This window comes from Takifugu rubripes, chromosome 22, assembly GCF_901000725.2.
Source record: "Takifugu rubripes chromosome 22, fTakRub1.2, whole genome shotgun sequence".
In the NCBI taxonomy this organism is placed as follows: domain Eukaryota; kingdom Metazoa; phylum Chordata; class Actinopteri; order Tetraodontiformes; family Tetraodontidae; genus Takifugu; species Takifugu rubripes.
In genome coordinates this window covers 4,462,511-4,474,532 of record NC_042306.1, presented here as the reverse complement: position 1 = coordinate 4,474,532, position 12,022 = coordinate 4,462,511, and the positions used below count along the sequence as shown (strand labels likewise).

At 45.9% G+C, this 12,022-nt stretch overlaps 1 protein-coding gene across 1 annotated transcript; it reads left to right on the top strand.

Moving 5' to 3' along the window:
- Nucleotides 1–369: 369 nt before the first annotated feature.
- Nucleotides 370–6,241, top strand: LOC105418099 (uncharacterized). The gene is made up of 3 exons (XM_011616219.2): nucleotides 370–2,036; nucleotides 2,861–3,519; nucleotides 5,567–6,241. Exons 1-2 carry the CDS (start codon nucleotides 1,068–1,070, stop codon nucleotides 3,404–3,406), a joined length of 1,515 nt encoding a protein of 504 aa, XP_011614521.1. The 5' UTR covers nucleotides 370–1,067; the 3' UTR covers nucleotides 3,407–3,519; nucleotides 5,567–6,241.
- The last annotated feature ends 5,781 nt before the right edge of the window (nucleotides 6,242–12,022 follow it).

The following is a 12,022-nucleotide window of genomic DNA, read 5'->3' as shown; positions in this document are numbered from 1 at the left end:
TTAGTGAGTTCTGGCGATGGTGTGGTTCTATACAGGGCTTCTGTAAAGAGTGAAGCTGCTGCAGCAGAAGAGTGATGTTATGAGATGAAATTGTTTAAACTGGCCTAATGGAACTGTTGCAGTGACAGCAGCAGCAGCAGAGGACAAAGCGGCAGAAGATGCTTAGAAGAGGATGCACGATGATAAAAAAAGAGAATAAAGAAGATGTTCTGCTGCACAAACGCTCATATTCTTTCTCCTTGACTCGCTGGGCTGTCTGCTCCCTCCTTTGGGTTTGTCAGAAACCCTCCCCCTATGCATTTCTCCTCCCCTCCCCTCCCCTTCCCTCCTTCCCTTATTTCGGCCAAGGAATACCAGGCAGCGTTTAATTGCGGAGCACAGCGTTTAGTTGGGCTAATGAGCGGAGCCGCAGAGTTGGGACTTTAGTGCACACTCTGGTGCACTGAGAGCCATATGAAGCCCTTCAGCAGAGGAGCCTTGCAGGGTTGTTTGGTTTTAGGTGCAGGGAAGAAAAGGAAATCTTTTATGCAGGTAGGACCGACTATGTGAAAGAATATACCACAGGCAAGAGCCAGACTGAGAGGTGGAGTAAGAGAATGCGAGCGGAAGAGGGGAGGGGAGAGAACGGGAAATGCTGAGAGAGAGAGAGAGAGAGAGACTAGGAGCCTGCAGCAGCAAATGAGACAGAACAACGAGGCGGGAGAGGTAGAGAGACAGGGAGGGAGGGAGGTGCAGGGGCCCAGAATAGGAGAGAGGGCTACAGGGTGAGAAAGAAGAAGGAGAACAGAAAAAGTTGGAATAAGCAAGAGAGAGAGAAGGAAAAAGCTAAGTCTATTTAGAGAGATTTACCCAAAGAGGTGGGAAGGAGAAGGGAAACAACAGACAGGAAGGAAAGGGAGGGAGTCTTGGGTAGAGAGAGGGGGGGGGCTGAAGAAAAGTTTTCTTGTGGCGAGAAGCAGATGAGGAAAACAGAGTGCTTGAATGACTGGGCTAGAGAGACCAAGAGCAGGAGGAAACCAGTTGCTTTCTGAGGTATTTTCCACAAGAGCTCCTGGACTTCTTTGGACATGTACACGGAAGGAGCTCAGATAGCGGGACAGCACCGATTCTTCCAGCGTATCAGCACCTCCGCCCCCCGCCCCTGCCCACACTGTGTCCAGCATGAGCAGCGAGCGTATGGCCATCACGGTGTGCCCAGACAGATGATCCGCTCATCTCTGGACTGCAGGAGAGACATCCAGGCTCCTCGGGTTAAAGACGTAGGAGAGCAAGCTTTTGCATTGGACAGAGTAGAGAGAAGCAGTCATCACAGCCCACAGAGGAGGCCTGTGTTTGTGGGGCTGGGCCTTAACAGCCAGACAGACGAATTGTGCCAAGCTTACCCCTGGGAGTTTAACCCTGCCCAGCGTAACTACCCACCGGAATTTGGAGAGAGACACTACCTGCCTGTCAAAGAACACTGTGGCTGCATGGTTCGACACAACACCGGGACACGTCACGTTAATACGGGGATACCACATCCTCTCCCGCATCTTCAGGTCAGAAGTCAAGGTGGCAGGCACAGGAGGACTGTCAGGTATGTGTCTGTGGAGGAAGAATGTTGTGGATGCCCCAAGAACTACCATCTGGAGTCCTACAACCCCCATCTCAGGCATTTATACATCCCTAACGGGCACTGTCAACCAAAGACTGTTATTTTTGATGGAAGGGACGAAAGAGATAGCCATGAGGAACAAAGTTGGCTGAGGGGGGTATCGGAAGAGTTCTGTCCTGGACGCAGTGGTTTCTTTCCCACAGAGGTCCCACCAAAACACTTGAATGAAAGCAGACAGAGGGGACCGTGCGTTACTATTCCGGGCAGCGCCACTCCCGAGCCCTCCGGATCGCCTGCCAATGGGGACCACCGGGGGCAGGGGTCAGAGGTGGTGAAGCGGAGGAAGACCCAGGATTCAGTGAGGGATCAAATCAGACAAGTGGTGATGGATTTGGAGGATGTGTTGGGGGGTTTGAAGCAAGTTCATGTGGAAATGAAAGAGGTAGGAGGGTCTCTTATCACGAACAGACTGAATGCAGGTGGCCCGGCTTTTGTGTGTTAACAAACCATTCATACAAAATATGTCTTTTACACAGGATCTGCGGAAATATAATGGTGTGTTATCGCTGACTGTCTGTGACTCAGTCACTTATCTCTTGAGAACAATTACTGCTGACCTTTTCCATAATGTTGTGGAAACTGGTGGCGCTCCGGCCAGCACATGACAAAACCTGGCATAAGCCTGTATCCAAATCACGTCTGTCTCTGACAGGATATGAAAGTGCACCAAAGTGTAAAGTCGCAATGACTCACGGCTCGAAGCGTCACCACAAGGCCGGAACAATTTCCAATGGGTGTGAAGGCCTCCTCCTGGAAACAGATAAATGAGTTTGGATTTGAATGGTGGCAGAATTTCAATTGCGTCAGTCAGGGCCAAGTGGTTGGCAATAAATCAACTTTGTCACAGCCGTATCAAATTTAAACTTCAGTGCCACAATATCCATGTAGGTTCTCATTCCTCCAGGTCAGGTCAATCCCTGAAGGTCTAACAAAGGGTCAACTGGACTGCTGACCTGTTGCTAGACCTTCAATGATACTCTGCACTATTTATTTCTCCTTATGATTCCTCTTACTCAGATGGGCTTAATTACATTTTTATCTGTCAAGCGAATAAAGTATAAAAGTGAAGTAAAAAGCATTAAAATAATGGAAATGTGGACATATATATCAAAATAAAATTATTTCCTGTTAGAATTTTGCAGAAGTCAGATTGCTTTGTTAAATTAAAGCACTGTTTTTGAACTGAATCTGTGTGTTTTCATTCAGGTGGTCGAGCAGATCGATCGTTTGACAGCCAGTATCGACCTCGGTGCCGAGGTGCCGTGTATCACACATGGAGGGTCCAGTGACTTTCACGGCTCACTTCATCCATGTGACCTGAGGCTGGCCCCGCCGCCCAGTCCTAAAAACGTTCCAGTTCATGCGCCGCGGCACGTTGAGGAAGACCGTATCATCTTAAGAACCAACTCTCCTTCCCCTGTTCACATGGCATCTGTTGTCAAAACCAGCCACTTCACCCCGCCCAGCCACACCAAGGACATCGGCCATGAGCGCCATGGTGTGAACGGACACCCACCTCACCTTTGCCCTCCCAGAGACTCTAACCACAATGGCCACATTCCCTCTGAACACCATCCGCTGAACCCAGACGTAAAGGTCACAGTTGCTAACGGAACCTCTAATTTAAGAACACACAAGCCGCCTCCGTATTCTCAAAACGGCCGATGTGGGAACGGCCCAACCTCGCCTCTCAAGCCTGCGAGGATGTCCGTCCACCCAGGGAGAGGCCGTCATGACGGCAGCGTGGTGTGAGAGGAGGGGGCATGGTGGTGGTGGTCTGCCCCAGTGCCACTGGGGCCTGAAACATGAGACCCTACTGCAGTGAGTGGAGGTCAGCGAGGGAGCAGGCAGGGGAACAACTCATGGTAAGTTTGGGAACAGAAAAAGTTTTGCCTTCAGGCTGTGTTGATGTTTCCGTCAGTGCTCACGGTCGATGACGTCTGCCATGTTTACCGGCAGTGTGTGTTTTCAGTCAGTAAATGACTTGCAGTGTTCCTCCCTGCGACAAAAAAAGGTTTATGTGTGTGTTTGATGTGTGCGATGGCTGTGTGTGGGTGGCTGTGGAAGGGGGCGTGCAGCGTGTGCGCTTTTGTTGATGTCACATGATTTCCCAGCCTTCAGTGCGCTGCAAAATTACCGTGAACTGAAGTGAAATGTTTAATGTTTTCTCCCCAGGAAGTAGACGCTCCTCAAAGAACTCAAATGCCTTTTTTTTTTTTTTTTTTTAGCTACGCTTGAAAAACCCTTTTAACTGTGATGGTTTCAATTCTCTACTCCAGCAGAATCTGAATCAAGGCTCGGGGATAAAAAAAATCTTCAGACGGTCTTTGTTTTGCAACGCACCTTCAAGGAAACTGAGACCTGGCAGGAGCTCAGATGTTTTTTTGGCTCAGAAAGACCCCTGAAAGCTCCCAGATCATGTGACCCAGATGAAGCGTCATTATCTTTATGGGATGATCACAGCTCTAACTCGGGAGTTGGCGTGATTTAATGCTAGGGGTCAATGAAGTTAGACTAAACCATCTTCTTTCAGCCACAGTCACATGTATCATTACTGGCTGTGAAGGGGAAGCAGATTTAATGACAAGACAAGATGAGATCTGTGAAAAAGTCCCTGTGGGAAAGGGAGGGGGCTAATTAAACCCATGCAAAGTAGTTCCTCTTGAAAAAGTCCACCTCTCTCGATCCTGCAGAAGCAGGCGTGTGTGTTTCTGTGCTCCCCTCTTGTGCAGAGTATGTGTTACTGCAAGTTATTTTTCTGGCTTCGGAGTTGGGCAAGTACAATCTGGCTTTAATCATAAAACCTTCTGGCCACACGCCAGAATTGAGAGAGAGGAAACTCTTGGCATATTTGGGATGTCCGCATAAATATAAGCAGACGCGTGAGACAGCAGATCTCTACGTCACACTGCGGGGAGAGACGTGCCTCCAAAGGCTGCATCTTCTGGTCAGGGATGGAAGGCGGAGAGAGACGACAACTTCAGTGCCTGAGGGTTAATCAGACTTTTAGGAAAATCCTTGAAATTTTTTCTGATTATTATTTTTTTTCTTTCCACCTTTAAAGCTTGACTCATCTCAATGAGTCACCCTGAGTAGGCTTGGTGTTACAAAAGCTTCCAAGGTTCGGTGCTAAGCAACCCAGACGTGGATGCATCACGCTCCATCCTTGGTTTATATCCAAACCAGATGCTGCCTATCAACCAAATCTGCACATTTGAAACCAATCTGGATCTACAATCTCCGTCTAGATCACCGGCGAATGGTAATCATTTCACTGTCACACCCAAATGGTGTGCAGACTGAGCTAATATATTTGTCCGGTGAGGAGGATCATCTTGATTCTTTTTACCCTAAATCAGTGTGTCCTATATTTTTGGCACACATCCCCAAATCTATCATCTAAATTGTATAAACCGAAAAAGCAAGCAAAAGAAATGACACTTTTGAAGCAGCTTCTCTCCAGAACAGCCACATATGTTGCTCCTGTGTACACACGGAATGTTATACATGGCGCTAATGTGTCCTCTGGTAGCCAATTATATGAAGAGCAGTGTCTCCACAACCAAAGTCAACGTGGAGATGTTCCTGCATGTTTCTATTGATCGTCTTGTGCCGTGTTTTACTCACTAGAAAACAGTTGAATGTAGTAGTGGATTTTGGAGGTTGAGACGTTTAAAGATGTAAAAAGGCCCTCCTTTTTGAAGATCCTGCTTTTATTTGGTTAATAATTTGACCTGGTTTTATTTTGAAGTGATCATCTGACTTTCAATGGGCATGTGTGAATGGAGCTTTACATACACTGTGACTGACAGTCTCTAAAGCTTCATTTGAATTCTTGCAGTACTAATTATTAACTTTTACTGCGAGGCAGATGACGGAGTTCAGGCTAATGAATTTTGATGTTTCTGACAGGAGCCAAAGCCACTGAGAGACTGACAGCAGGTGGAAACAGAGCCACGTCCTGAAGGTGGAGGTATTTCTCTTCTCACAGAAGCAAAGCTTGGAGGAAGAGAAACCTCACTCTTTTTTTCCCTCCTCTCTGTTGTAACCAATGAAAAGAAACATAAACTGCTGCTTGATGTGAATTGAAACAGGTAACTTTTCATGCGAAGTTAATTTATTTGTTTTTTAAAAATTGTAATTGTACTTTAGGCAGCTTGCACCAGTTTGGGACCTCCCTAAGCTACTTGATGCTACGTTACTCAACTCAACTTCAAAAATCAAAATTACATTTTCTTCTCTTAACAGAATTATTTATCCATTATAGCTATTTTGAGAGAATTGCTGTATTTTTAAGACCTCTTGCACTTTTGACTTTGGGAAAAAAAAAGAAGAAGCCATATTTCTTCACGTGGAAAAATCAATCATAGATGAGTTAGCCAACACGACAGTGCAGAAGGAGCTGTAGGTGATGTTCTGGATGTTCAGGTAGAAGGAAAACAAATGCAAATTTGAGTTTGAAATGTCCCTAAATCAAATACTATATATAAGCTGTCCCACTGCTACATTACTGGGATCATGGAGATAAAACTGTATTGTGAGATGCAAATGTTTTAACTTAATAAATGAACGAGAAATGATTCCTGACTCGGCCTGATGTCTTGCTGAACAAACTGTTACGTAACGGGTTATACAGGACCCAAACGCAGGCCAGGACACAATGGTGGAGTGGTCAAAAGCTTTATTTACAGGGTGGGGGGGGGAAGCACACACTGACGACAAGAAACAGTCCTCCTGGACCGCAGGGGATCGGGAGGCAGCGTTCGCCTGTCACAGGTCCATCGGCGAGTCCACAACCAGATGCAGTCCCCCTGGACTGCGGGGAACTCGGAACACCGGTGAGTCCTCAACCCGCGGCAGTCCCCCAGGACCGGCGAGGACTCAGGAGTCTGGCGCGACGCGCTCACCACACGAACGTGCCCCGAAACACTGAAGGCAGAGGCAGTCCTCCTAGACTGCAAGGGGAGCAGGAGTGGTCCTCTAGGAGACATGGAACAGGAACAGGAGCGGCCCTCCCAGAAACACGAAGCAGGAGCGGCCCTCCAGGGCACGGGGAGCAGGAGTGGCCCTCCAGGGAACTCGGAGCAGGAGCGGCCCTCCAGGAAACCACAGAACACCATCACGAGACAGGGGAGACGACCAAACAGCCTCACCACGAGCAGACACCCTTCCAAACACCAAGGAAACCGAACAGACACCTCTCACAAACAGAAGGAAGACGAACAGACACCCACACTAGACGAACAGACACCCTAGCACTAGCAGGCAGGCACAAACTGCTTAAATAGGCAAGAAGCAAATTGCCCACAGGTGCGCCTGCCTGCAGCGCCAGCTGTACCCAATTGTGCTCCCTTCCATCCCATGCAGGACAAAGACCGACACAACCCAGAAACCCCAACACAAACCTTTGAGATACTGACCACAATTGCAATATGAATTTAAATGAATAACAAAAGTGCAAAATTTCAAGAAAAACTGAGATTAAAATGCAAATGTGCGTATCAATCAATCAATCAATCAATCAATCAATCAATCAATCAATCAATCAATCAATCAATCAATCAATCAATCAATCAATCTTTATTTATATAGTGTCTTTTAGCGTCAAAATTGTTTCTAGGCACTTTACAGAATCCCAGGGCCTGACCCCAAACAAGCAACAGTGGCAAGGAAAAACTCCCCTTTAACAGGAAGAAACCTTGAGCAGGACCATGCTCATGTAGGTGGACCCTCCTGCTGATGGCCGGCTGGGTAGAGAGGGAGGAGAAGGAGGGAGGACAGGTAGAGGATAGAATAGGAAGGAGAGGAGAGGAGAGGAGAGGAGAGGAGAGGAGAGGAGAGGAGAGGAGAGGAGAGGAGAGGAGAGGAGAGGAGAGGAGAGGAGAGGAGACCATTTCCCAGTGGGGTGACAGAGGCCTATCAGGTATCATGTTTCTGGACCCCAGGCAGCCTCGGCCTATAGTAGCATAATTAAGATGTTAACCTAATGATTAGACGACCCTCTAATTATGATAATTTGTCTGTGTAGGATAATAACTTCAACAATAGAATTAGTGCTAATAAGCTTTTTTAAAGAGGAAGGTTTTAAGCCTAATCTTAAAAGTAGAGATGGAGTCAGCCTCCCGTACCTGGACAGGGAGCTGGTTCCACAGCAGGGGGGCCTGGTAGCTAAATGCTCGGCCTCCCATTCTACCTCTAGAGACTCTGGGGACCACAAGTAAACCAGCATTCTGAGAGCGGAGCGGTCTATTTGGATGATAAGGTGTCACTAGCTCCTCCAGGTAGGATGGAGCTAGGCCTCTGAGGACCTTGTAGGTCAGAAGAAGAATTATTCTTAATTTAACCGGCAGCCAATGAAGAGACGCCAGTACAGGAGTTATGTGATCTCTTTTGTCAATACCTGTCAGAACTCTAGCTGCAGTATTTTGGATCACATGGAGGCTTCTTAAAGAGGTGTTTGGACACCCTTATAATAAAGAATTACACCATGACCTCAGTTTTTCCTGAGTTAAGGAGGAGGAAATTTGAAGACATCCAGGACTTTATGTCTTTAAGACAGATCTGAAGCTTCACTAACTGCTCTGTCTCCTCTGGTTTCATGGATAGATATAGCTGAGTGTCATGAGCATCGCAATGAAAATATATTCCATGCTGCTGAATAATGTTCCCTAAGGAAAGTACAATGTGAAAAGGATTGGTCCAAGTACAGAATCTTGTGGAACTCCATGGCTAACCCTACTGTATGAGGAGGGAACGCCATGGACATGAGCAAACTTGTATCTATCAGATAAATACGATCTAAACCAGTCTAGTGCTGTCCCTTTAATCCCAATTACATGTTCCATTCTCTATAACAGGATGCTGTGATCAACTGTATCAAAAGCAGCACTGAGGTCCAGCAGAACCAGCACAAAAACCAGTCCGGTCCGTATGGGTTGATGATAGAGATGAACTCATACACCCTGGGCTGGTCTGGAGGGCAGTGTGTCATGTTTCTGTGGTTTTGTTCTCTTTGCCAGGTCAGCATCTGCGGCTCTGTTTGTTTAAATCTTGTGTGAGACTTTCACAAGCTCCCGCTGCGATCGGACAACACTGCCTCCCTCTGGCTCAAGCAATCAGTGCTCCTCGCTCCGCTTCTCTCTCTCTCTCTGTCTCTCTCTCTCCAGCTGGCCTTTGCACAGAACACAGTAAGTGTTGGTGACAGATGGAGGATGACACGTCCGAAAGTGTTAACCGTCATGGCCACTTCGTCACGCACCGATGACTGCAACCTGCAGAAGTCAGACTAATTGATTGTAAGGGAGGTGTGAAGAGCCGATAAGTGACTGAAGGTCAAATAGATGGAGGAGGTCAAGTGCTGGACGCCATCATTGAATCAAAAAATGTGTACATGTTGACATCTGATTATAGCATTACTGGTTGATACACAATGTGTTTTAAAATATAACTTGATTGGTCACACACACACACACACACACACACACACACACACACACACACACACACACACTGCTTTGAAGCAAGGCTCTGATCCAAAACCAATTGCCAAAATCCTGACATAGAAAAGGTGACTTTTATCCATGTCACCTATGTCATTTATGTTTTTTATTCATTAGCTCAAAAAACTTCCATTTGCACAGTTATTAAAAGCAGAAAACACATATGAGCCTGTGTAGAGATGGCACCTGAGGTATATGAGGTCAGGAAAAAGAAGTTTTGACCTTCATTTCACATGAACACTGAAACAAGCATATATCTCAAAGTGACGACTCGGCGGACGACAGCCAGGATCACGGACAGGCTGCTGCGCCGAGAGAATATTTGGCTTCGCGAGAAGTCTCCCCTTTTTTACAGGTCTATGAATCTGTCAGCGTAGAGAAGCTTCTAGCAACATTCTGTCCTCTAAATACCAGAGGCTCTCTGGAATGTCAGACAGACGTTCTGTCCAACAACACCATTTTCTGTTATCACAAAATACCTTTTTTCTCCTCTACCCAAAACTCAGACCACACAGGGACTGTCCATTGTTTTGCTTTTAATGTTTTCTAGAACTGCAACGCTAAGGTTTTTGATCATAGACAGCAGTTAGCTAATTAGTCCAAATGCTATGGTTTATCTATGGTTCGTATGGTATTTATTATTATTTATTAAGTGTGCTGCTTGAACATGTCAGTATGTCTGAGGATTTCAGCTGCTCACCCATTATAAATCATGATGAGGTCAAAGCCTTCCTTCCGAACTGTCTAGAAGAAGGTAAATGGTGTGAAACTAACATTTCTTTCTTGGCTCTGGCCGTGACTCGCTCTCGTATCCAGCTGTGTTTTTTCTTGTTTCCTTGGTGTCGCCCCGTCTCATGTCTATATTTAATTTTCCCCATCTGGCAACAAACCACCCCTCCTAAATCTATCTCATCATCCACTCCCATTGTTCTGACCACTGCTGCGGTTCAGGTCCCACTCACAAATCACATTTTTAACCTTGTAAACACCTCCCTACAGCACAAATCACGTCTGAAATAAGTCATGAGTACAAGAAAAATAATGTAACCACCTCAAAATTCTCTGGTATGACATGGGTTTGTGGTCACAGAGCTTAATAAGCCTTAAAACTGGATGTAAAGCTAATTGAATCATCATGCAGAGGTCGGGGGGTGGGGAGGGGGGCACATTTAAGAGATAAAAGAATAAATTAAACATAAAATGCAACAATAACCACCATTAAAAAGCTCACTGCATTTTTAAACAAATTTGAGCTGTTTGCAATTAAATAAAGCTTTTAAAAATCTGAGCAGGAAAATAATAAATGAGAAAGACTAAAAACAGATCAACTCACTCTGGTTTTAAGTTTTGGGATTTATTTAAAACAAGAACTTTACTCACAATAACTTCAGTTTGGGATTTTTTTTCTTTCCCACCCCGATTAGAAAAAAATCCTAAAACCACAGAATAAAAAATGTATTCATTATGATTTGAGGCGATATTTTATTGTTTTTAATGGAACAGCATTACTATTATTTTTTCAAAAGCAAAAAAAGCTGAAATAATAAAGTCCAGTGGATCAACTATCAAAGAAGGGCAGATTCTTTGAGTCTGCCCTGTAAGAACCACCTTGACGGGGAGCAGAATTCAGCATCGGTCCTGTGTGGTTTCCTTCGTTTCTCTCGGCACCATCCATTTTTTGTTTCAAAAAAGTCACAGCGCTGCCTCTGCCAGTACGGAAGTGGCCCAGTGTGTCTGCCCTGCGTGCCCTCGTCGGTCAACGACCGACCTCACTCTTCACGGTGTCGGTGGAATGATAGAAGTGCTGTGGAATTTCGCTGCTCTGTGCCTAAACCGGCCCATCAAGACTCTTCCCTCAGCTCGAGCATGTTCCTCTGTTATGTCTCAGCTGGCTCTCTCGTGGCCCCGCTTTGTTGAAACGTGACCTGCAAATACCAAAGCTCGGCCCTGGAAACCTCTCCAAACACAGCCCACCCAGATGTAGATGCATGCAGAAAATGTCTCTTGTTGCCACAGTATGTAAAGCTCAGGCTGGCTGTGAGGCTCTTCCCTTCCCTACCTCACCGACCTGCCTGCTGGATGTTTGCCGAGGCCACCAGTCTTTCCTATCTAACGGTTTCTTCTCCGTGCTTTTGCAAGTCCGACCGCTGGCTGCATCCAGATGCTGACAAGAAACCCCCAGCTGAGCAAACAGTCGGCGTCTTCTCTACAGCATGGCATGTTTAAAATGACATGCAGGTCTAAAAAAAGAGCCCAGATGAGTTCCCTGGAAAAAAAAAACTAAGCCAGACATTACTTAATCAGAAAGCTACAAGAGCAGCAATGCTCTAGAGAAAAAGTCTACCCAGAAGATGCACAATTTCTGTCCACCACAACATGTTAGCATGTTACTGTATTAGCAAAAGGACTGGTGTTTTTGTCTTTCCTTACATCTAAAGTCCTGATAAAGATTTACTAGAATCACAAGAGTCATTATCTGGAGAGGAACAAGGTCTGCTAAACTGGGGTTAGGAAGCATTTTTTCAGTAATTCTCAGCAGCATAAGGAATCTCTCCTGGCTGGGAAGCATCCTGTTGTCTGCTTTTGTAAGGCATTTCAACTGAGATCGATCTTCTTGAATTTATTTTTACAGTAAGAACCTAATTTCATTGACAAATAACCAACATCTGTGCACTGAACACTGCCCATATTGTGTTGAGCCAACGGATTTTCCAGTAAACCAGGCAAAAGGGCTTCACGGATTCCACAGTATAGCCCATTGGAGAGGTTACGTTGCTCACTATGAGAACATCTTTGAATCACACGCGGCTCCCAGAATGAGTTGAATCACTGGGTTTATAATTTCTCCTGTGAACCTTTTCGCTGTTTG